The following is a 25,179-nucleotide window of genomic DNA, read 5'->3' on the forward strand; positions in this document are numbered from 1 at the left end:
CAAAATGGCAAGTACAAACACTTGGGAGTACCGCGTGTCACAACCAACCCTAGTTAGATTAGCAAAGCCAATACAGTGTTGAATGATGAGGAACTTGCAAAGCCATTGGACGAACTCCAATACTCCTCAGTTTCAATTGTCTCTGCGCTACTCATTCCTTCGTTTGCCACTAGAGAGCGCTGGCTCCTGACAGGCGGGGTTCTGAAGTCAAATGGCGCAGAGAGCAAGAACAGCGTGGAGCGGTAGCTTGCTATGATCACAGGATTATTTCTGCCACAAGACTTTGTCTACGGAAAAATGAAATGCACGCGACTTATCTTGATAGTGTGTGCTATGTGGATTAAAGGTAAGTGATGCTTGTATCTCTATGTCGGGCTTAAAGATGCAAACAAACTTCGATGGCCAGAGTTCTGAATGGATGTTATTGTATTGGCAAATAAAGCCGGTCGTCCGCTGATCGACATCGGCAGAGTAGACTACAATTCTGCCTCGACCGGTTACAACCCCGTGCGTCTCTGTGTACTTTTGTCTTAAAATATTACGTATTTTTCAATATTGTTCATTAATATAAGGTTTGTACATTTAATTGGTGGAATAAGCGCGTTTATAAAAGGTGTTTTCTAAGCCGAATCTGAATTCACCTTAGAAATTAAACTATAAAAACTACTGTTCAGTTTTCTTGATGATTTCACAGATGGCATTATTACTGGAGCGCCAATATTTCTTCGAGAGTATTTTTTTAAAATGACATTTCACTTTCAGATTGTCCAATAAAACGTAACTTGGTCATGTGACTAAAAGTAATCCTGTTAAACAATTGGATGGAAAAAGAGAATTGATTTATGTTGATGGCTAAGTTATAAAACGCTTTTAATGTTGTAAAATAGTGGTATATTGCTTGTTTTATCTTTTATGCAAATTATTGCTAGTTAGTGTCTAACAAATCGTTTGGGAATTCTACTTTTAAGTTATAATTTTAGGTTTTATATCAAATATTTCTGAGTTGCTAAAGTAAAACTATCCTGCTTCAACAGCTGCCTCAATCTTCAGAAACATGGCTTTTGTTTAATATTGCTTTTGGCTGAGAAACGTCACGATATTCTCCGATGTTTGCCCTCGGGGTGGACGAAGGCAGGTGTTATCGGCTTGAAGGAGGGAACAGCACTTTTGGGCCTCACTTTTCCGGTTTCTATGACAGGTGGAATGTTAATTATGATTAGAAGAGGAAAAAGTCGCTAACTTAAGCTCCAATCCTCATGTTTCGAATTTAAAAAATCATTAAAAAATGCAGTAAAAATTATGTTTGGAATTTGTTCACAAATTCAACAAAATGATTTTGTAAGCACTATTGTTGATTTTTTTCAAAATGAAATCTTAATGCTTCTTCGGGGAACTGTTTTGATAAGGAGCTGCTTTTCTGATCCGAGTTCAGCAGTGATTTTTAACGCCTCATTTTGAAGTTAAAGTTTTTTTTGGGTAATGAAGGAGGAATTCGAAATATTTTAAATGATTATTGCCTTGGGGACTGCTGGCGGACCTTCACATCTCTGGTTACTTAAATTACCTTTTCCTTTCAACTGTAGCAACTTCACTTTGGTATCGATCGTGTGTGTCTCTTTTTCTCCATTCGTTACATACTCGCATTACTTTGTTTATTGCAGTATTGGGAGCCTATTTTCAATACGCTTCTTGCCCTGATCCATTTTTTACCACATTTTATTATTTCGACTGTGTATCCCGAATGATTTTAATTTTCTTATATGTGACCGCGCTGTTTTGTGGTATTTTTAGTAGCTTTTGTATTAATGATCTACGCATTGATATTTTGGTAACTATGACAACGTCAACGTGCTACGAATATGAAAGGAAAGCGGATTAGATACATTTCTTTGAACTCTGTGGGTGGTATACCTCGTAGTATGAATCATTTCTGTTGGGCTGCAGCTATTTTGAGCGGTTTTCCGATGATAAAGGACTATGGCAACTCTGCAGTTGTTGATTTGTTCTATAAACGAAGGTTTGAAGACAGGAAAGTACTTACTAGCGGTGGTAGATAAATGAGATTCTGTTAAAAAAATTAGTTTTGAAGATTGTAGATTAAAATGGACTGTTTTCTTTGCCGATAACTTTGTTCTATTATCTGAAAATTGATTACTGAGAGACTTGAATTTTTTAGATATACTGCGTATGTGGAAAAATACCAACTCGCGTGTCATTTCTCCACCACCACACACATTACTCAGACTTCTATAGGTCAAAGTTGGTAGGGATTATTCGTGAGGTGATCTGGAAGTCTCCTAAAGCGTTACCAGGAGGTTCAGTTCTGGGAGCTATTTAGTGCCCACCATTTTAAAAGCTATTAAGGAACGTTGGATCTCCCTAATGTCCGTTATAGGCTAAAAGGGCATGACTCATAAGAGACACTGTCCTGAAATATAAATACGGTTTGGGCCACTTCGGGCTTCCAGTAACTTAGGTGGAATTATTTGCAGATGAGAATGATTTTTATATCTGGATTTATGCTGTCATAATTGTTTTTATTTAATGTAAATTAAATAAAAACAAAATAAACTAAAATAATAATGCTTAAAAGCATTATTATTTCAGTTAATTTCATACGTGACCTTCATGGAAGGTCATATATACAGAAATGTACTCTCAGGAGTGGATAACTGGATAACCATCAATCCAGTTTCTTTAGTTTGAAAGGCCTCAATCTCTTCAGAAACATTTCTTCTGAGTGTTTATTTTCTCTTCGTGAGATAAAAGTTATGGTGCAATGATTTTAAGGAGAAGCTCACTCTGTGATTTCGTAATAGGTCGCAAATTATTTTCCAAGAACACGCGAGCAGAGATTCTCATCTGGGAGAGAGGAAGGAGTTGGTTTCCTTGTCATATAGAGAAAAGGGAAGTACTTGTAAGGATCTTTGTTAAGGTGAAGAAAATGAAACTTAGAGCAGTTTCGTTTTCTGATCTGATAATAAGTTTCTTCTTTACCTTTGGATCTACCCATTATTTTTTGAGGTAATATCACAACACTGAAATTTCAGTTTTTTATCCAATATTTTATCGTGTTATTTGCTAAAAAGTATGTTCAATATATCTATTAAAAAGCTAAAGGGGATTATTCATATTATTTGATTTTCCAAGGCCCTCTTGATGGCGTATTTGCTCGGATGCGTAATTTCATTAATCGAAGTCCTTGACTTCGATTTGTAAGAACTTGTCTTACGACTGGCGAATTTCTGATAAAATAATTTTCCGCTTCAATTTCCCCTGCGAATATTACGCGAGCGATAACACTTGTCTGCCCATTGGTGGTCTGATTTGCACTCGGGAATATTTTGCGCTAATCTTACTAGACATTTATTTCTTACAAAAGTATTAAGTGAATCGGAATGGAAACTTATCGTTATAAGGAAGCTTTCTTATGTTGGTGAAGGAACATGGAAGATTTGCTTCGATAAGATGAAATTAATGTAATTTATACGTGATGGTCAAATTAAAGCTGACCTCTACAAAAGCGTGTGTTCAGGGGATGATTTACATGTGGTGCTGGATGAAAAAACTCGGAAACTGCAAAAAACCTTGCCCTATCCTCCTGGATCGGCTAAAAGAGGACTTTAGAAATGCCTCCATTCAACGACTGACTCGAGCCCAGACCTCTCCAGGAGCCTTTGTCTCGAATACAATAAATGTACTGAAACTTACAACTGTATTGGACTTGGACATGAACTAACCACCAGAAAAATTACGAAATCTCCACCGCTCTCCAGGCATGTTCAATGTTTTCTTCAGCCAAAGAAGGTAATTTTTGTCGGGTGAATATTTAACATATAAATTGGAATTTCACAGTAAAGGGGATTTTATATCAAAAAGTATAAAACCGAAGAGTACCGAATAATTTCAAATGTCATCAGAGAATTTCCACTTTTATCAATTAGGTCATCTGCGAATATGACTGGCTGTCATTAAATAAGTTAAACATTCTCACTTCATTAGCACTGCAAAGACGGGGTGGGTATCCAAGCAGATATAACAAACACACTTGCGATTCTTGTGTACTTTCGGAATGCAGTTCCTGTAGCTTTTTCCTCAGGGTCACGCCTGGCAAATCAAGTCTCGCCTTTCTGAAGCTTAATGTTGCCAGACATGTCCCTTAGGAGATAAAGTGCAGTTAACGTTGGGTGAGCCTGCTTCTCGCCTGAATACAGCAGAATTCATGCGAATAGACCGCTTCGCAGTTTTGAAAGATACCGTTTGCTAATTCCAGGAGGATTTTGTTTGAGTTTTGGAAACTACATCGGAACGTGTAGATATGATCGTTTTGCATATGGAATATGTTCAGTGTGTCTCTTGGGAGATTGAAATCTGTATGAGACTGAAATATGTTGTTTGGATTGTATGCAAATACATTCTTGGGGGTTTGTGCACCCCCAAGAACAAATTAACACTATGATGCATCGGTGGGACCATTATTATCTCGCTAGATGGTATTTTTAACAAGGTGTGGTAAATACGTCCAGCGTCTGATTGGCTTTTAGTATTAAGAAATATTCTAATAATAAATTTTGTTCATTCGGTTGAATCTTTTTTAAAATTATCCTTAAGACATTGAACAATAATGTTTTTTTCTCTTTCGGGACGGCCATTTTGGACTTGAGATTTATTTCATTTGGCAATATTAGTTTTGTGAAATAGTTGGAGAGAACTTTTCTACCAAATGTTATCTGTTGTCATGGCAGCAATTGCTGTTCACGGTATATCCGTCCCAGATTTAAGTTACCAGATGATTTTAAATCACACGTCAGTGGATTCTTTTTTCTGGAGTCAGCGAAAAGTTTTTGCACGGCAATTTGGATGGACTGTCAGGAAATTTATCAACAAACACACTTTTCATTTATTTATTTATTTTTTTTTTACAGTAGTTGGTGATAAGTAATAGGGGATATTTCTTTGCGCAGTGTGTCTGCAAGAACTGAAATGGTCTTGTTTCAAATATTAAATGTTTCTGGTAGCATTAAAAAATCGGATCTTTCATTAAAGCTTTATTGAAAGTTCGTTATACAAGTATTTAATATGCATGAGCGCAGACGGGTTATTTTAGGTGACACTGACGCCTCTGCCAAGTCTGTGAACATTCCATTATGTTGACAGCTTTAATGAGACTGCAATGAGTGTGTGTACCTGGTGTCGATGACTACCTGAAGCCGGTTTTGGCTGCTCTTGTAAGAGTTGCAGCTGCTGGTTGTTTTTATTAAGGTCACTAAATTGGTACATCTTTCTGTCCGTTGGTGTCTCTATCTCAGTGGCATTACACCGTACACTTAGCTATTACTAGTGTCAGGATCATCTACCTTTACACGCCAATAAATACAATGCCTGAAAATGGCCATGCTAGAATTCTTCCGACTGGGTTTCCGTTGTATTAATCACTTCCTGGCGCGATGCGCCTGACCTCTAGTCGCTTTTGTTTGCGTTCGTATACGGGAACTGAGGAAGTCTATTGTCTCGTTCTAGTCTCAGGGAAATCCTCAGAACAAATGGGAATCCTATTTCATGGTAGATCGAGAAGGGACAGTTCGTATAATATACATACGCGCCCTGGAGTGTGTGTCCGTGAGTTTTCATAGGCTAAAAGTGTGCATGCACACATGCTAATATAAATATATTAGAATATTTGTAGATTTCTTGATATTTATAACGATTATTCCAGCAACATCTTCAGCGAGTTAAAAAGAGCTTAGAAATGAACGATAAAACAGTTGACATCGATGGGGAATAATCGAAGGTTAAAGAGAATTGATGTTAAAACATGAGCTCGATTCCAAATGGATGTATGCAGGAAATGGGAGGGGAAGAGTACTGATATTCCAAAGTAACATGCATTTACGAGTTAGAATTAGCATAAATCTCTGTCTTCAGACATGCGTACACTGTCTTTAGATATAGCCATGGCGTTTAACATGTTATTTAAAAATAACGTTTTGTAAATTACCAGAATTTTTGATATTACAGACTAAGGATAAATTTTCTCTTGAAAATGCGTGATATGATCGTTTGACAATCTGTAATCTTACGTTGTGTATGCTGTCTCTTTTAAGACACGTTTCTAAATGTACTTTTTTAATTCCCTAGATTTATCAGTACAGCGATTCTTAGTATTTGCACTTAGTACTTCACGACTGACTTATTTTATATAGGATAATTTTCTATAGGAAGAAATAAAAACACTAACAAGAAAAGTATAGTTATTTTAATTGTATTTACTCTCCGGGCATCTTAAATTACTAGAAGTATTATTTTTATGGGCTGGAAGATGTACAATCCCTATACAAAAAACAATCGAAGCAAATCCTTCAATGCGATCCCTTAATGTTTGAGGGCGTACGTTAGACGTTGTACTTATAGGCGTGGAATCCCCCCACATTTAGAGAGATTTTGTGGCTAAATACCCTTTCCTATTCCGCTAATAGCAAGGATGGCAGTTCCAGTAAAGGATGACAAATCTTTAACCCATTCAGTTATCATCTTCACTTACTCTTTCCAAAGTAATGGATATTTCCATTAACACCAAGCTCCTAAACTACGTGGAAACACCGCAATTAATTAATGATCGTAATTATGGATTTCGTCGCGGTCAAATCTTCAGGGAATTTTGTTGCCTATATTAGCTATTGTGGGACATTCTTTTGAGGAAAAGCTGCAGTTCCGCTTGATATTTTAAGTCAAAATAATTCTCGATGTTATGGTTTATCTCAGGAGTGTTCAAATGACCCTCTGGTCGCCAGTTCATTTGCTGTGGACCTCCCACTGATCTTATTCTAATTATAAAACATGGCCCGATATCCAAGAATCGTTAAATTTAAATCATTTCGTCGTTCACAACTGGTAACTAATACAACGTTTTCTGTTTTGGTGTTGAAAAGTGAACGAGCATTTTAAATTCCCCATTTAAAAGCGAATTATAATCTCCTGTTGACAATTTTATTGTAGGTTTAATTCTGGGGGTGTAGGAGACACTGATGATAACTTTTTCTTCGTATTCCTTTGCGCCCGCGCGCACACTGTTGTGCGCTGTAGGTACATTGATGCAGCCCGCGAGCTCTTTGAGATCCCTGGTTTATATCTTCTTTTTTGTACTTCGATAGCCTCTCGCTACTTGAAATAGCAGATGACTCTATCTTCTAATTTTTCAGCTAAGCACCACAGAGATTCTTTCACACGCACAATTTTCTTTTTATAAAGAAGCGATCTTCTTTCATTGAGTACAAATCCTACAGCGCAGTTTTGCTGATAATAGCGCGCTACATTCTTTATTGATCGATGAACCTGCACACAAACAATAAAAAAAAACCTCCCAAATACTCCCTAGCCTCTTAAATGCTGCTTCTCAGACTATTTTCCACTCAGGATCTGATAATCTTCTTATTTTACTGGCAAACCGCAGTCCTGTCTTGTTTCTTAGACAGTATCTTCCTTAATACTCTGATCTCTACTGAAGATTAAAAGCTATACGTTGAATAATTAATCGCATCTTTCTTGGATATTAATATACACCCAAGCTACCTCATCATCTCAAAGATTCCATCTTTCTCTTATCACGGTGTTCCTTCTAACACGAGCAACGAGTGTACTTTAAAATTACCCTACTTTAGAATATCCTCACATCTGGAGCCTTAAAACCTCCGATTCTTTATAAAAGAAAGAAATTAGAACTCGTTCTTATTGATTTACAGCTACAGTTCCTCCACTGTCTAATAAATCTATTTAAAAATGTGAAGGATCCAGCGAACATCCCTTCATAAAGTTCCCTGTATTAATCACAAACAACAAATACTTTATTAGGTCGAAATCATCATCAGTTCTGTACCTGGAATCGCACAGATACAGTTTACAGAATGCTCTGTATCCGTGACAGCAAAAATAGAAAAATTATAACTTAGAGTGCAACGTTGGTTGACAAAATGCACCTGTACATTTTGTCGATCCCAATTCAGTAGACTGCACAGATCATTATTTTGTAACGTGAAGCATATCGACCGAATGACCAGCAAGGTAGAAGTGAGGACGCTTTAATTAATTCATAATACCAGCAGGGTTTTGATAACAAACCAGGTATTGCTGGACAGATACACAATGGGAATGTACGATAGTAAAAATGCCAACGTAATGTGTTTTGGTCGGCGGTCGGAAGGAAGACGTGATCCGCTTTAGTATGGAAAAAAATTGATTACGTGACGAAAGCAGGGTGTTTGAACCTGAAGCAATACAACAGCAGAATATGGTTGGCCGTACAAGAGGGTTATGGTTGACAGGTAAAGAAAGACAATCTTTTTTGAGCTAATATTCATTAACCATTTCAAACGTATTTGCCACTTGTTTAAAAGAGGAGACTGCTATTATTAGTTTTTGAAATCGCTTTTTTTAATGAACTTGCACTTTGTTTTGTTTTTTAATTTCTCCTATGGTTATTGGATTTGTTAATATCAACACCATTTTCAAAATTCATTCGTGGAATGAGCTCTGCTTGTTTTCTTGTTTGATATGAGAAAAAGATAGTGGTGTCTTATCTGTAACTGAATTTGACATCGAGTGATGCGAGGAAAATGTGGATGCTTTGTTTATTGAATCTTTTTTTTTAATAGCTCCAAGTGTTATTTAAATATATATTAACTATATTAATTAATAATGACAGTTGTAGGTGACAACATGGCATGTGCTAAATAATGGATCAGGGACATGAAAACTTCATATACACCAGGAGATGCTGAAATACTCCACTAACCTCGATGAACACTGATTTCTCTAAAACAAGGGTGGGCAACCTCCGGCCGCGGTTATTTTCAAAATACAGTATACCCTCAATTTACCGTACCCCGATATAGCGGATTTCTGATTTAACGGACCGGTGTTGGTCCGGTTTCAACACCGGACCAATAATAATACAGTAATATACATATTAATCTTGACCATATATATATATATTTTTTAGGTTATGCAAAACTTCAGTGTTATTATTAATTAAAAATCAATACTAATTACCTATTTCCATTATTGTTTTGATAATTGTTTTTTTTTTTTTATTCTTTCTCAAAACTTGTTCAAATAGCTGTTTTCCCAGATTACAGATAAGAGCAGGCGGTGACTTGCGAGCTGAACGTGACTCGGGACACTGAACTGCAGGTCTACCGACTCGCTTTGTTTCTGTCTCAGTCTGCCTCAAGCTATCGTGCGGTCAGGTTGTATACAGAGTGTTTCTGCGATTTCTGAATTGTGACTTTATTTATTAAATAATTTTGCAATCCTTGCAATTTAAAATGGCATCAATTGATAGGGGAATTAAAAGAGAGCGTGTGAATTTAAATGTGGCATAGAAATTAGAGCTAATAAAACAAGGCGTCTGAGTAGCGCGTGTTTGTGAAATTTACGGCGTAAAAAAACAAACTGTTTCTGATGTCCGTAAATAAAAGGCCAAATTGCAACGTTTTATATTTACAACAGAATATTACACATTCTTTATTATAATTTAATAATTTTATATTGCTGCATATTGTATTAAAGCTTTTTTTGTTTTACATTAAGAACAATAAAAAAATTCCTCCCCAGGTTACATTCAATTCAACAGACCGTTAGACTATTAGTCCGTTAAATCGAGGGTTTACTGTACAGTATATATAATAAACGGCAGGCCGTTTATAATGTTATAAATTTGTTAGTATAACTGTATTATTACAATTTTATCTTTAATTTGTATCTCATATTTCTTATTAATCAAATTAATTATATGTATACATGTGTATGTATAAATATTACAATAAATAACCTATGTTTATCACAATGTTTTCGTTATACACCATTTTAATAATCCTAGAAATAATCCTAAAATTAAAAAAAAAAAACAAAAAAAAAACAAGGCAATAAAAATTTAGGCCGCTTTGAAAATTCTCTAAGAAATCATCGAGTCGTTTGGGGAAAGACGCAGGGTGCTTTCTTTAAAAATAACTCCTACAAAAAAAACTGAACTGCAAAAGTTAAGGCTAATAAAAATATATATTTATTTTTAAAATTATATAAAAAAATAAAACTTTTACTGTTTAAACTTGTAAAAAACATCTAAAAGCATCTAATATGGCTATCGGTAATTTTCAGAATTTTTTCGCACATCAGGTAAACCCTGACGACGCCCGTATTTCGAAAAGATGTCATTAATGATTACTTGTATTTCTTTTTCGATACTTGATGTCAGATAAGAAGGGCGAGCAATCGATTTGAGATTATTAATTATCCTCATGGAGGCGTCTGGGGGTGGAAATGCTTGCCAATTATTTTCAAATTATTAAAGTTATAAATAATTAATTTCTGCTTTAGTGTTTTGCTACACCCGATAGATTTAAAACACCGTTGGCACTTGGAATATTATTTTAAGTTGTTCTTTTAGTGCTATGGTGCCCTAATTGCTGTCCTTAATATATTTTGTGAAGTAAGGGAAAAATCTGACTTAAAAGGGAGGACATTGTGCTCATGACTTAGAAAGACGTCGATATTGTTTTTGTCATTGTAGGATTTACTTAAACCATATTGCGTTGTATATATTTTGTCTGTAAATTGCATGTGTTCTGTGGTCGATTTGCTTTTTCTGGACGAAAAAAATCACGCTACCCGCACCTGAGACCGACTAACTCAGCCACGTTGTGAAAAAAAAAAGCCATAAAAATTGTTCCCGGCATCATTCACGGGATTCGAACTCAGTGCTTTTCCACCCGGTGTGGGGTGGAAAAGTACATGTATAGTCGGGGCCCGCCTCCTCGTGGCGTGGACGGGTACTGGGAAACATCCTTACTGGCGATCGCTACTTCCTGTTAGCTAAGTAGCCAGAAACAACTAAACAATACACCCAAATATAGCATTACACTCATTTCTGGCCATTGTACAGAGTTTTGTATATCATCGCGGAGATGAACTAACGTTTAGGGGTCGTCTTACAGAGGGCAGCACTAACCGTAGTGAAAAATGAAGTCTATTTCTCTGTTAATCTTCAAGACGATTGAAAATCCTGTTTCACAGAGACACGTACTGGGATTCCTCAGCCCCTTTATAGTTGATTTCAGTAGGATTTACAAACTTCAACACAGATGATGAACTTTGAAGACAGAACAGATGAAGTTTATTTTCTTGGAGATCAATCTATTCTTAAAATCTAGAGATGCTATCATCAAATTTTGTAACTTCAAAATCGAACGGATTTCTGAAGTAACTGTGCGTTGCTAAGACTTCAACTCGGAATGCTGCTGCTGCAATCTTTACTCTTGACAATTTCCTTGAAACTGTTAGCTGAGACATGCTTTTCTCGTGAAGAACAATTTCGATTTAAATTCTTAGTTCTGAAACTTTCAAGAATTTTTCTGCAGTTGACTTCAGAGTGAAAGATCATATTTTGCTTCTAAGATCGCATTTCGTTAAGATAGGGGAGCTCTTCGAAGTAATATACAATTTGAGAGCATTCTTAAGCACTGTGTGGAGTTCCAGTTGCATTTCTTGAGTTGCTAGATTTTCTCAATAAAGGAAATAGTGGATTACAACGTTGTAGGGAGTGACCATCTTAACGCGGGGGCAAAAAAAAAACCCTGCGCAATCATCCACATAATTAGTCCACTCGAAGGGATGATTCATGATGCTGTATGAGAATCCTTTGTCATGACTGAGAGTGGATTGCAAAAGAAGAATCCTTCAACAATGTCTTTTTGTTTATTAAACATTCAATAGTTGAAAAGGCATAATATGGCTAATACTCTATTGCTTTAGGGAAATAATATTCTGACCGTCTTGCCCTTTAAAGTGTTTTTGCGACTATCAGGATTTATACTGCTTAAATAATTCAATGGTATTAATTGTAACGAGTTGTATTGGTATTGTACTACTTTCAAACAAATGGCTCACAGTGCGCCTGAGGCTTGTCATAGCGTGTTTGAAAGCAGTGCAATATCAGGGAAACTCGTTGCAAAGGCAACTTTTGTTCTGCCGAAAGCATTAAGACATTATATTATCTAAGCAGTTTAAATACTGTTAACTGAAAAAAAACTTCTTAATATAGACACTTTTTAAATTTTTTTAACAAAGTTTTCTTTTGAAATCTTATTATTATTTTTTTTTCTTTTGTACGGGAATAGAATTATCCACAAACTTTTCTGCTTTAATTTCTAATTGTAGAGCTAGGATGATATTTCCTCGTTTGTGTATGTCACGTTGTAGCTTAGATTCACTCATTAATGCAACTACTAGGAAGCTTTCCTCGGAATCTTAAGACCATTTCTGTAATAGTTGTGACGGGGGGGGGGGGGGGAAGCACACAACGGAGACCGTTATGGCGCCTGGACTACATCATTGGATATAAACTGAAATGACCATTCGTTTGATGACACTAAGCAGGTTATGCATTATGACACGCTGATCACGTCGTTTCCATAACTGTGCAACACACTAATAAGGGCACGAATGGCATAAGATAAAACTGAGAGAAGGAATTCGCTTGGAAGTACGTGCATTATTTATTTATTTACTTATTATTATTTTTAAGAGGTGTCTTGGTAAAGTCTTGCCTTATGTTAATGTAAAAATCCTTATGTTTTCATAGAAACAAATTTTTTATATATATATTTATTTATTTTTATTATGTAAAGTCCTAGACGGCGAGATCGACTCTTACGAAATACTGTTGTCGCTCTTCTTTACAAAGTAAAGAATTCATCATGAATAACGTCACAGATATATGTGCGGAGAAATACCAAGAAATGCAGTCAAGAACCTCCCTAATACCAAGGGAATTGAAATAAATGCGTGAGCGAGCTGTACATTATTCGGATGGCAGGCCAACAAATCATCGATGAACACAAATCATACAGATTTTGGTAGGTGAATATATTTTCAGATTATTTCTGCCATTCACGCAGCAACATTCGGATTGCCTGTGCCCTCATACTTGAGGAAAAATAACTAAGTTATATGTTGGCCACTGAACATATGCAGACTCGACTTAAATCATTTAATGTAATTTTTTTTCCCTTTGTATACATAAGAAATTCGAAACGGATTTCAAAACGTTGTTCTTTTGTTCAGAAATCAAAAGTGGTATTGCCAGCAATTTATAGGTGGAGCTGCAATAAGTTCCATCATTTTCAGCAGATCAAGACGAGACTATCATTACAGTATTTATTTTCTGCCAGTTTGGTTTCTTCTTGCATGCTGTTCTTTGTACAGAGCTAGTATATTTATTCTTGGAACATAATGATCCCCTTTTTGTGGTTTTATTAGTACACCAGTGTTTTATTATTATTATTTTTTAAATGTCTTTCCTTTAAATTGAAAGTGGGAATTTATTATTCCTAAACTGAATGTTAGGCCTAACCGTGTTTTTTTTTTTCAGATATCATTGCCATATGTGAGGCTTATCGAAATAGGGTCCATCATTTTAGTAGATCGAGATGAGGTATCTGTATTTATTTTCTGCCAGTTTAGTTTCTTTTCGCATGCTCTTCTTCGGACAAGTTAATATATTTATCCTCGGAATATAATGGTCCTATATTTGCGGTGTTTTTAGTAACCCAGTGTCTTTCATTTATTTACTTTTTCAATGTCTTCTCTTAAAACTGAAGGGGGAATTTACTGGATTCTTGAAATGAATGGTAGGCCTACAATAGCGATTCCTTTAGGCATTTCTGTTTGATTTTTCAAACTGTTTTACAGTTTGTTTTTATGTTTCGGTGTAGAATCTTCTATTCCGTTTTGAAGACCTGATGGGCGATTATTAGCACATGTGGCCTAAACGAGAGTCGTCAGTTTCGGCGGAGGAAATCTTAGTTACAAAAATGAAGCATTCAACCATTGCGGAGTTCGGTAATAGCCTTGTGGCGCCATCAGTGCTTCCTCTTATCAGATTGTCTGCTTCTTTCTTTCACTTCTTATATTTGACAGCATATTTCAATCACGAGAAAGAAAGTTGCCGAGGGAGTAAGGGAAAAACTAGTGGGATCATTGCAGATGCTGCATATCGCAAGCATCTAAGAGTGCAGCAATACGTCACAATTATTTAAGCAGATTTTTAAAACTCAACTGGCAGTGTTCTTTAGTGTGTTTGATGTTTTTTTACCTTTGATGTTTTTGGACAGAGCAAATGACATTTATTGGGAGTCTGTGGTAAAAAATCTTTACTGGTGGTTAGTCGTCTGTTTGTTTTTGCGATAAGTAATAAAGGGGAGAGAGGAAATGTAAAATACAAGAAGGAACTTTGGTGATGTTTTATAGAATGGAAGCTTTCACAATTTGTGAATTCTTTCTATTGATTGTCGCTTTTATTACGTGTCCAAGAGAGCGTACGTGAAACATAATGATTTCTGCATCTGTGGAGAACATTTCGTGGAGGGAAGGAGGGGTGCTGATTTCATCTTTTACACAACTTCCATCGTTTAAATATTTCGAGCCTGAAGTTTTTCATATTTAATGGCCCGGTTTCTTTCGGGTGATGCATTTTATTCTTGGTAAACCAAATAAGGATGTTGTACTCTTAGTGCTGGTTAGATTTTCGAAGTTCACGGAATTGATTTCCGATTTCATGGCTGGAAATTTTATGAAACTTCTGTTTCTATTTCATTTATTTTCATTTTCAAGCTTGTCTCGAAGGAAGAAATTGCACTTCAGTTCAGTTTTGTTGTATGCAGTGGTGTATTCTTCGGTATGGTGCATTTTTCTTACGCACAGAGAACAACTCTTTTTCAAAGTTAATGACATATTGGATGGTAAAGCTGTTTTTAATATCTTCTTATGTCCTTCTGAGTTGGTTCTTCCCATCAACTGTTCCTCTTCTTCAGGGCATTTTTATGAATGCATGATGCAGAACAGATTGCGAAGGACTGACCTTCTTGTATTTTGCAGTTTCTTTTTTGGGTGTTGAAGACATACCTGCAACACGATTACGATGTACATGAAAAAAAAAAAAAAAAATCAGTGACCGATTCGAAAAGCCAAACATATGAGAAACTACATAAATATTATAGACATAAAGCTCCAGGGATTTAGTGCCCCGACACTCGTTGGAAAACAACCCATTGAACAACAGTTTTTGATACGACTAAAATCTTGTAAAAAATTAGACTGCAGATATTACAAGACAGATGATGTCACTTGTCTGGGCATGAATGACTAAAGATACTTTATTAAACTGTAAACAGATTTCTCCATTCAACTTCTCATTTGGGAAACGCAGAAATTGAGCCCTTCATGGTGGTCAGACAGCGTCTTTAAAATGAAGGCTTCATCTTAAAGATGGTGTTTGACCAGTAGCCTATTTGATGAATTCTTTTTCATTAACTGCTTTGGTGTTCAGTGCATCCCAGTTCATGTGATATTTAATTTTATTTAAAGGCTGAATTATTCTCTTAAAGTAAAATGTTTAATAACGGGGCTCTGTATATAATCATGCCAATGTTGACGTTATTTCAGCCGAAGTGGAAGCTCCACTCCACCTCTTTTCTCCCTCTGAGTAGCCGACTTTCATGCTGGTATCTTATCGATCGCAACCAACCATCTTCCTAAGTCTTCTTTAATGATCTGACCCGAAACTTGCATCTTTTAACACAAATTAAGCCTCTACTGGGATTATGTGCATTTAATTAGGGGGTTTTTATAGCAGGAATACAAGAAGTCTCACATTTCTTTCTGATGCGTTTACCTGTGCCCGCATGCTTCTTGAGAGGATTATGTTTCTCGAGGAATTAATGTATACAATCAAGTAACAGAGATTCGATGTGGTTCCAGGGTGAACTCAGTGTATGCACCAACCGAGAAACTTCTAATCATCCAACGAGTGATCTTTATGGCAAAATGATTTCGAAAGGTAACGTCACTTCCTGCATTAATAACCTTGATAAAGGTTATTAATTATACATGTTTTCTGTATTTCGTATGGTTTTGGAGAAAATCCGAAATGTTATTCTAATAAGAGTGAACAGCGTGTGATTAGCAATATCATATTCTGAACAAAAAAAGAATTCTTACCGTAATCGAAGGCGAAAGTTTTTCTATGAACTGCTTGTATGGCTAAAGACAAGTTGGTCCACTTGATATTTTAGGATTAAATATGGTATACGGGATGCACGAACAAAAGGTTAGATGCTAGTGTAGTTATATAAACAGTAAAACTGTGGTTCTTTGATTAAAGGTTTGTTAAAACCTGTATTACCCCATGTAGCCCCTTACGGTCAGATCAGAGTGCACGAGAAGCATCGTATACAATATAACATTCAATGAATTAACAGATTTTTCTTTTTCATATTTTTGTTCATATTATATGAGCAGTTTATACTTGAAGATGTGCGAAGTAGTGCAATACAGAGGCCACTTAAAGTAACATAACTGAATGAAATACTGTACTTTGATTATTAAAGACTTTCTCAACTAGCAATGCCTTCTTCCAACAAAGAGCACCTCTATACGTACTGAGAGGAGAGCTGTTTACTTGACATACAACGTAACACACAGCCCATTTCTTCTTTTTCAATTAATAAGCGCCATCTTCGAAATAAATAAAGGTGTTTAAAAATTTCTTTTATTAATAATAATAGTTAAGAAAATTTGATTCTATTTGATTAATTACTATTAACATTAAGGAAATCAACAGTTTTTTTTATAAAAATAATTATAAAACAAAGAATACTTTTATTAGATGGAAGGATAATTCGTTTAGCCTCTTGGAAAGACACGTACGTTGTACCCTTGGATACCAGTTTTGCACAATCTTTTGAGTGATTGTACACTTTGTGCATTTAATTGGGAAGCGGTTCAGTCTAGCCGTATGTGATCTGTAGATGGGCATGTTTCGCGAATGGGAATACCTCTCTATGCTGGGCGTGTAAAATTACTTTAAGCATCTATAACACGCTAGGAGGGTTTGAGAATGCATTTTATCCACTTAATTGAAATCCTCTTAAAGGGAAAAGTGGTTTTCTTTTCTTGGTATTCACAAATCGCAATATGCCAATTGTTAGTCTCGACATCTAAAATTTGTGGTGGACAGGGTGTGGTTGAAGTTTGTCACAAAACCACTGGTGTCTTTATATTATAGTGAGAATTTTATTATTATTTTTAAAATTTTTCAGAGAAAATTTGAATAAATTTAGTATTTATTATATCCATTAATTTTTTTTTAGCTTTCTGTTTTTCTTCTTTATTTTTACTGAATTTAACGCTTACTAAAGTTTGCAATGTGATGGAAAGGAAGTTCGATGTGTGCGGTCATCTGATATTTAATAACTAGAGTGGTCTAGAAAAAATGTTGGATGCCTCTGATGTAATCAAACTTTACAGCGCTAAGGAAAATATTGAACACAGTAGGAACATATACACAACACGTTATCATGTTAGACAGAGGCAACACATAATTAATGAAAGGCATGCAAGTTTAAAAGCATTACTTTCACAGAAATGAGGAAGACTCATTTCTGTAAATAGTTTCCTCGCTCCTAAGAGAAACATCGTAACAGCCTGCAGTCACTATGTTAACACAAGTCTCCACATTTTCCTTGCACTTATTCCCTTATCGAGTGGCTAGTCTTTCATCCTGTTAAAACACGGATTCTTATTTGGTGTCTTCAGAGATCACTGTCTGTCTGTCCTCTTCCGTGAACTGTTCTTACTCCGAGCTCTTAACCCAAATGCTATCTGCATCTTCTGGGCTCTGAATTGAAAGGGTGAACTATAGAACTACTGGAGCAAGTAAAGGATGTGTAATAAACGTTTCGCGTAGAGTATCTCTTTCCTAAATGTGTTCCCGGCGGGAAACGACGACTTGTAATAACCTCCAAAGTTGAATTCTACCGAGGAAACACACTCCCTGTTTACTGACGCAGTGATGCCGAGCTTGCTTTCTCTTGTGGCTTTCATTATTTCCGGGTTAGACATTGCTGCCACCAGTTGTGTGCCTAGCAACCATTAGTACAAGATAAACTCATAACAGACTCTGTGCCACTAGTCGCCATGCTCGCTAGGCCTTAATGAGCTTACAGCCAAAGGGGATGAATTAAGCTAAGAAGACAGAGCCAAGCTTGACGTTTCTAGATTTCAAAGAAAATGCGCGGTGAAGTTAAACCTCTGTCGAACAGCGAAATGAAAATTTCATGTACACGAATAGTGAAAAGAGTGTGTGATGTGCAACTGCAGTGATAAGTCCCCAATGTGCTTTCATTTTTCTTCAGATAAAGAAGTCTATCTCACTATACCTATTCAAATTTTTTTGATGTGGACAGGTGATGTGAAGTCTTTTTCGTTGAAATTTTTTTGATATGGACAGGTGATGTGCTGTCTGTTTCATTTTTGATGATCCTAAATATTAGAATCTTAGGAAAAAAAAAAAAGAAAAGGTTTCTTAATATATTTACAAATAATTACTAACAAAATTAAGAAAAAGATAATATAATTAAGAAATTAAAATTGACTTTCGTTTTTCAAATTTTTTTATAAAAATTATCTTAAAATGCTTTGTTTCACAATGCTTTTTTTTTTTTTTTTGATTATCTGTACATGATTATTCATGAAATACGTATTCTGTTTGAAAAAAAAAAAAAACTTCCTAACTGTTTTGGTGGCTTCTAATTGTGGAAGTTTGCTCGAACAAAACATAAGAGTAAGAGACTACCAAATTTAATCTGCTATCGATTGGTAGAATCTCTTTCACTGTGTGTTTATCAGCCACGAAAGGAAAGGCAGTGTATAAACTAAGGAATGATCTAACTGAATGGGAAGAGGTGGAATTATTGGATAAAAAGTGTTCATTCATTGTTGTTATCTTGAATAATGGCAGGAATAGTTTCAGCAGATCCATTTGCTATAATCATGATTTATTTAAATTGTTATACAGACTCTCAGCTGACGAATTCATGTATTGGTGTAAGCCATTTACTGGTACTTTCCTGCAAGAATAAAGAAGTCGATTTTTTTTTTTTTTTTTTTCTTCTTAAAGAAAAAAAAAAAATGGTCGTTGAGAAGCAATTTAGTGTGGCCAAATGAGCTGTCAATGTTGGTGCATATACTACTGTATTCTAACCACTGTCGCTATATCAAGACATCATCAGTATTCATGATTTTACTAAAGCTTTCTCAGCTTCTTTTTATTCAGTCTGAATAATATTAGCCCTTGAAGTCATAAATTGGCAGAAAATCTGGTTAAATTACCGTATAGACCGCTACACTGTTATTATTGATGGCCGAGAAACATTTAACTGGATCTGCAATGCATATAAACACAATTAACACATTTAAGAATCAAAGCTATTTAAAATAATTTCAATAAATAAGGTAATCATGTTTCTCTTATAGCATTTTTTTTTTTTTTTTGCATTTTCTTACGAGGTATACGCACTTTTATAAAAGCTTTTTGTATGATTACAGATGGATTGTCATTTTTTTTTAATAAATGTTAAGAAAAAATAGTTACATGTTGTCAACGTAACTGCAAAGGCTAATATTATTACCTTACACTACTCCGCATATGAAAGCTTTCATTTCCGCTATAAATAATAAATGTGTGTCGTTTTCATATATTTTAAATTTCAGTTTCATCCGTGAAGGTAACGTAGATTTTGATTTGGATTCTTCGCTGAAGAGTAAACAACTGGGGCACATTCGCTGAAAATAGACATTTCCGCATGTAAACTTTTATCAAGCAGGAGTATTCACAAATTAGTGATCGTGTTATCAAGTATTCATCATGGTGCATTCGTTTTCCAGAACTGGTATAATTCCTAAGTGGCATCACTGAGTGGGTGTAGTAAAATCCAGCACGTTGCTATAAGGCTTAATGAAAGTTCAGACTTAACATTAAACACAGTACGTTGAAATAATAATGTGACTGTTCGATGTTTCATTAGGAAAAATGCACGCCAAAATCTTTGTAAACAGTCTCTGAAGATATTGCCCTCATCCATTACTGCTTTTATCATTTAAAGATTAAATAGTTTGAAAATTCTTTGGCCAAAGTATTTATTAATGGCTGAAACCAATGAAACTTCCACACAGATAGACGCTTTCGATTATAATCGAAAATACTTTGCTAGCCTTAAGAGTATTTTATCGGAGAGGGAAGTTAAAGAATGGAGAAAAATTATCAGGGATGAAATTCAGACAAGTATCCATCTTTTTAGAAAGAGGTTTAATGATAAACAGTGACAGAAAATGCGATTTACAGGAAAAAATAAATAACTACCCTAAACCTTTTTCCTCAGATTTTGAAAAAAATCTCACTACGATATCAGAAACTTACAGAAAAGAATGGTCATTATATTGACAAATAACATTGCTTTTATCTATTATTTATTTTTAGCTATTAAATTTGTTACTTTCCTTTTTGACTCTCCCTCATAAAATGCCATTAGAATTCATTTGGTTTCTGTCCATAATTTCATTATTTTCAAACATTGTATCTGACCCTCTAAATGCATGGTATTGGCTAGAATCATTCTCACTGGCCAAACAAATGTCATATGTGTGTTCTCCCGAGGATGGGTTGTTTGATAACGAGATCAGATCACCGATTTAATTTTAAAGCTAAGTAATTTAAATGCGTTCCAAACCTCCTATATATCGTGTGTCACCTGATTTTAGAAATTATAACCATGCATTTTTCTTACATCCCCCCCGCCCAAACACAGACCTCAATTTGAAAAATTAACTCAAATCCTGAGTGAACCCAGACATACGCCAGAGTGAATCGGCACGCAAACGTTTCCAACTCCAGGAACTGTTATGAAAAGAACTGTTATATTGTCAATTCCAGGAACTAGTAGTAGTAGTAGTAGTAGTAGTAGTAGTAGTGGCACTTGATGCAAGAAAGCAAGTGTAGGAGCTTATGCAGCATCAGCCAAAAAAAAAAAAAAAAAAAAAATCACACCATACCCTCCAATTGCCTGTCCAGTTCCTCCTTAAATTTATTTAACCTATCAACTTCCACAACGACAGATGGAAGTTTGTTCCAGCAATTAACCACCCGCTGGCTAAAGGCAAATTTCCGCACATCTATTCTACATCTATCCTTTCTTAATTTGAACTTATGTCCCCGTAGGTTGGTAATCTGAACAAGTGGAAGGATCCCATCAGAATTCAGCGTGCTCAACCCATTCAAGGCCTTATAGACCTCAATCAGATCACCACGCAGGTGCCTAGTCTCCAGCCACTGCAATTTGCAGAACTTAAGCCTCTCTTGGTAAGAGGATCCCTTCATTCCCCTCACCAATCGTGTTGCTCTTCTCTGTACACGCTCAAGCAAATCGACATCCTTCCTAAAATGAGGCCTCCAGACCTGTACGCAGTACTCAAGGCGTGGCCTGACCATTGCCTTATACAGAGGGACAATCACCTCCTTTTCCCTGCTAGCAAAATTCCTATATATCATTGACACAACCCCATGACCTGCCCTAGCAGCCTGTCTACATTGCTCAGAAAACTTCATATCTGACTGCACAATTACTCCCAGGTCTTTTTCATTTTCTACCACCTTAAGTGTAGTACCACACAGTTGGTACGTTTCTCTGGGGTTACTTCTACCCATATGCAGTACTTTGCATTTGTCAAGGTTAAACTTCAGTTGCCACTTCTTAGCCCATCTGCCCAAATTATCTAGATCCTGTTGCAGTAGCACACTGCCATTACTGTCATTAACAACCCTGCCAACCTTCGTGTCATCTGCAAACTTCGACATTAAGCCTGATATACCTTCATCAATATCATTGATAAATATACAAAACAACAGTGGACCTAACACCGAACCCTGTGGGACTCCACTAATAACATTAGTCCACGAAGAGCAGCACCCATTGATTACCACCCTCTGTCTTCTCCCACTTAACCATCCTTTTATCCATTGTAGCAACTTACCCTTAATACCATTCTGCTCCAATTTGTACAGTAGTCTTCCATGCGTAACAGTGTCAAAAGCTTTCCTGAAATCCAAGTATATGATATCAAAATTATTTTTTGCATCCAGTTCCTTTGTGACCACATCATAATAACCAATCAAATTTGTCAGACAAGACTTTCCCTTAACAAACCCATGCTGTGTCTGAATTATTGCTGCAGTCTTGTCTAGATGATCCTGCAATGCATCTTTAACCAGTGACTCCATTATTTTACCCGGAACAGATGTTAAACTAACTGGTCTGTAATTATTCGTGTCACCCTTCGAACCTCCTTTGTGAATTGGGGATACATTTGCACATCTCCAGTCCGTGGGAACCTCCCCTGAATCCAAGGATGCTCTCATAATTATGGCTAAGGGTTTGCTTAGTTGCTTTGCCGCCTCCTTTAATATAACTGGATAGATCCCATCCGCCCCAGGTGCCTTTCTTATGTTTAACTTCAACAATTTCTCCTCCACTTTGCTCTCAGTTATTACAAAATCATTAAGCACACTGCTACAATTTGATAACCTTCTTCCATTTTCAAACTGTAATGATTCCTCACGTGTGAATGTAGATGCAAAATACTCATTCAGTTTGTTTGCTATCTGAGAAGGATCATCAACAGTCGAACCATCGATGTCAAGTGGACCAATCATATTCAGCCCCTTCCTTTTAGAGTTTATATAAGTAAAGAAATCCTTGCTGTTTTTCTTAGCATCTTTTGCCAAAGATTTCTCGTAAGCCGCCTTTGCCTGCCGAACCTCCTTTGTGACCTGATTACAGACTAGCTTATATCTGCTACAGGTTTCTGCGTCGCCTGATAATTTATATGCATCCCATGCATTTTTCTTCTCTGTCACGAGTCTCATTAGTTCATTTGATAACCATTTAGGCCTAAACCTTGAACAATATTTCTTCATCGGTATGAAAAGTCTAGTAGCTTCCACGATTAATTCCTTGAATGCTTCCCACTTAGAATTTACTGTTTGTAACATCGTCAGTCGATCCCACTGTACAGAATTTAAAAACTGTCTGAGACCACTGTACTCCACTTTACGGAAGCAAAAACCCTTTCCTTTACCCCTGACGGTAGTTACCTCTTTGAGTAAATCCCACTTCAGCACACTGTGATCACTGCCACCTAGTGGTTCCTTTATCTGCAAATTCTTAATACACGAATGATCACTGCTGATAACCAGATCAAGAGTATTACTTTCTCTGGTTGCCTCTCGAACATGCTGCTGCAGAAAACAATCATCCAATAAATCCACAAAAGTCTGACTAGTGTGTGAGTGACCAACCCACAAGTTCCAGTCAATATCTGGGAAGTTAAAATCCCCCATTATAAGACATTCTGATTTACTGGCCCACTCTATTTCTCTGTACAATTGTTCATTGTACTCATTCGAGTCATTAGGCCTATAACACACTCCTACTCTTATTTTTGCTTTTGCAGTGCTTATGTCACACCAAACTGACTCAACAGTGCACTGTCCATCTATATCAACTGGATGCACTACTTTTGATTTTATGTTTTTCTTAATTAACAGCATAACACCTCCTCCCTTTCTGTCCTGTCTATCCTTTCTGTACACATTGTACTCCCCAAATTCCAGTTCTGCATTCCTTATATCTTTGTGACACCACGTCTCTGCTATCCCAACAATATCCGCCTTTGATGTCTTGACCAACACTTCAAATTCATCAAATTTATTTACTATACTTCTAGCATTGGTATACATGCAAGCATACATGCTCCTATGCCTATTCCTTATTACCCTAACACATCCCATATACCCAACTATTCCAGGATGACTGCCATCCGTCCCTGAAACCCCCAACACCCCTCGCTCCAGGTCGCTTCTTATTCTAATAGAAGTTGTGCAAGAATCACCTTCACCTCTGCCTGCGGTTACTGTTAAACTATTAGTCTTTGTATCCCTCCAAGCTAGCAGTTTTCCGACCCACCTAACACTGCCTCGATAGCATCAGCAAATATTCTTGCACCCTTTCTATTTAAGTGTAACCCATCCCTGTAGAAGCAATCTCTCCTGTTAACAAGTACAGTCCAGGCTGAAAAAAATTCTACCCCTTGAGCCTTGCACAATCTTTCCAGGGCCGAATTGATCGACAAGGCTCTCATCATATACTCCCTCCTATCGTGTCTGGGCAGAATTGCAGACACTTTTAAATTCAACCCTAATTCTCGGCTTTTTTTCAACAGTGACCTGTACTTGTTGAGTAATTCTGCCGGTCTCCTACTCTTAATATCATTAGTGCCAACGTGTACAACTATATCACCTTTTGTGCCCTTGAAAGATGATATCCGCTCTACAACGTCATCAACCTTTGCCCCTGGCAGACATACCCTGGTCCTGTTCCACCTATCCTTTTTACATAGCATGTTCCCCGTTTCCCTGACAATAGAGTCACCAACAACTAATAGTTCCTGTGGGACCAGCGCATTCTGCCTTGGGGGTTGCCGCTGTGTTGCGCGATGACCAAGTGCAAGCTCTGGCGTTGATGTGGGCAGCTGAGAGCTTGATGGGCCCCTCAATTTATTTCCTTCGAGGGCATCCACCCTGTCCTTCAAACTCTCATATAGGCCCATAACAACGCTGAGTTGTCGCCTGATTTCCTTACACTCCTTACATCGCGCACACACAAAGACATCCCCCATGGCAATATCATGTTCCGTTCCAGAGAGTTCGGCAAACATTTCACAAGTTGCACATTTTTTTAGGCTGTGACGCGTTGGAGAATCGCCCCCCTCAGTTCTCCCCCGAGTCACAACACTCCTGCCACTTTGTGCCCGTTGCTTTGCTGCTCTAGTTCGGGGCATGGTAGTTTAAATTAATAAAATCAATAAATTAAATGTCAGTAGTATTTGAATAGAAACTATGAAATAGAAACAGTGAAGCGTATTACTATATAATTATGCGTTAGAGCTACCTCAATTAAAAAATTTGAATTCCCTACAAAAACTTTGAATTCCCTATATACAAAAACAATGGCTACAAAAATCGAACAAAAATAACGGTTTTACCTATCGTAAGTAAAATCCACAAAAACTCTTTATCTAAATTAAAATAAAAAATAACCAGCGTAACTATAACTATATGACTACGTATTAAGTACAATATAAAACAACAATCATGTAAATAAAAGGCAAACACTTATCGTTTTTGCGGAGCCTGTAACTGTCAGCTGTAACTTTTAAAACTGTTATGCAAGAATA

General features: G+C 36.5%; 1 protein-coding gene across 2 annotated transcripts in view; it reads left to right on the top strand.

Moving 5' to 3' along the window:
* The first annotated feature begins 204 nt into the window (after positions 1-204).
* Positions 205-25,179, top strand: part of LOC150075002 (irregular chiasm C-roughest protein-like) — a 162,420-nt gene continuing 137,445 nt past the window's right edge. For both annotated transcript variants that reach the window (XR_016547876.1, XM_090388638.1), the window contains exon 1: positions 205-346. Coding sequence is in view for 1 of the 2 variants with exons in the window: in XM_090388638.1 (XP_090244764.1) it covers positions 253-346 (94 nt within the window). In the remaining variant the exon portion in view is untranslated. The remainder of the gene's footprint in view (positions 347-25,179) is intronic.

The sequence above is a fragment of the Mastigoproctus giganteus genome, chromosome 14, assembly GCF_048544385.1.
Source record: "Mastigoproctus giganteus isolate SK-2022 chromosome 14, ASM4854438v1, whole genome shotgun sequence".
NCBI lineage: Eukaryota > Metazoa > Arthropoda > Arachnida > Uropygi > Thelyphonidae > Mastigoproctus > Mastigoproctus giganteus.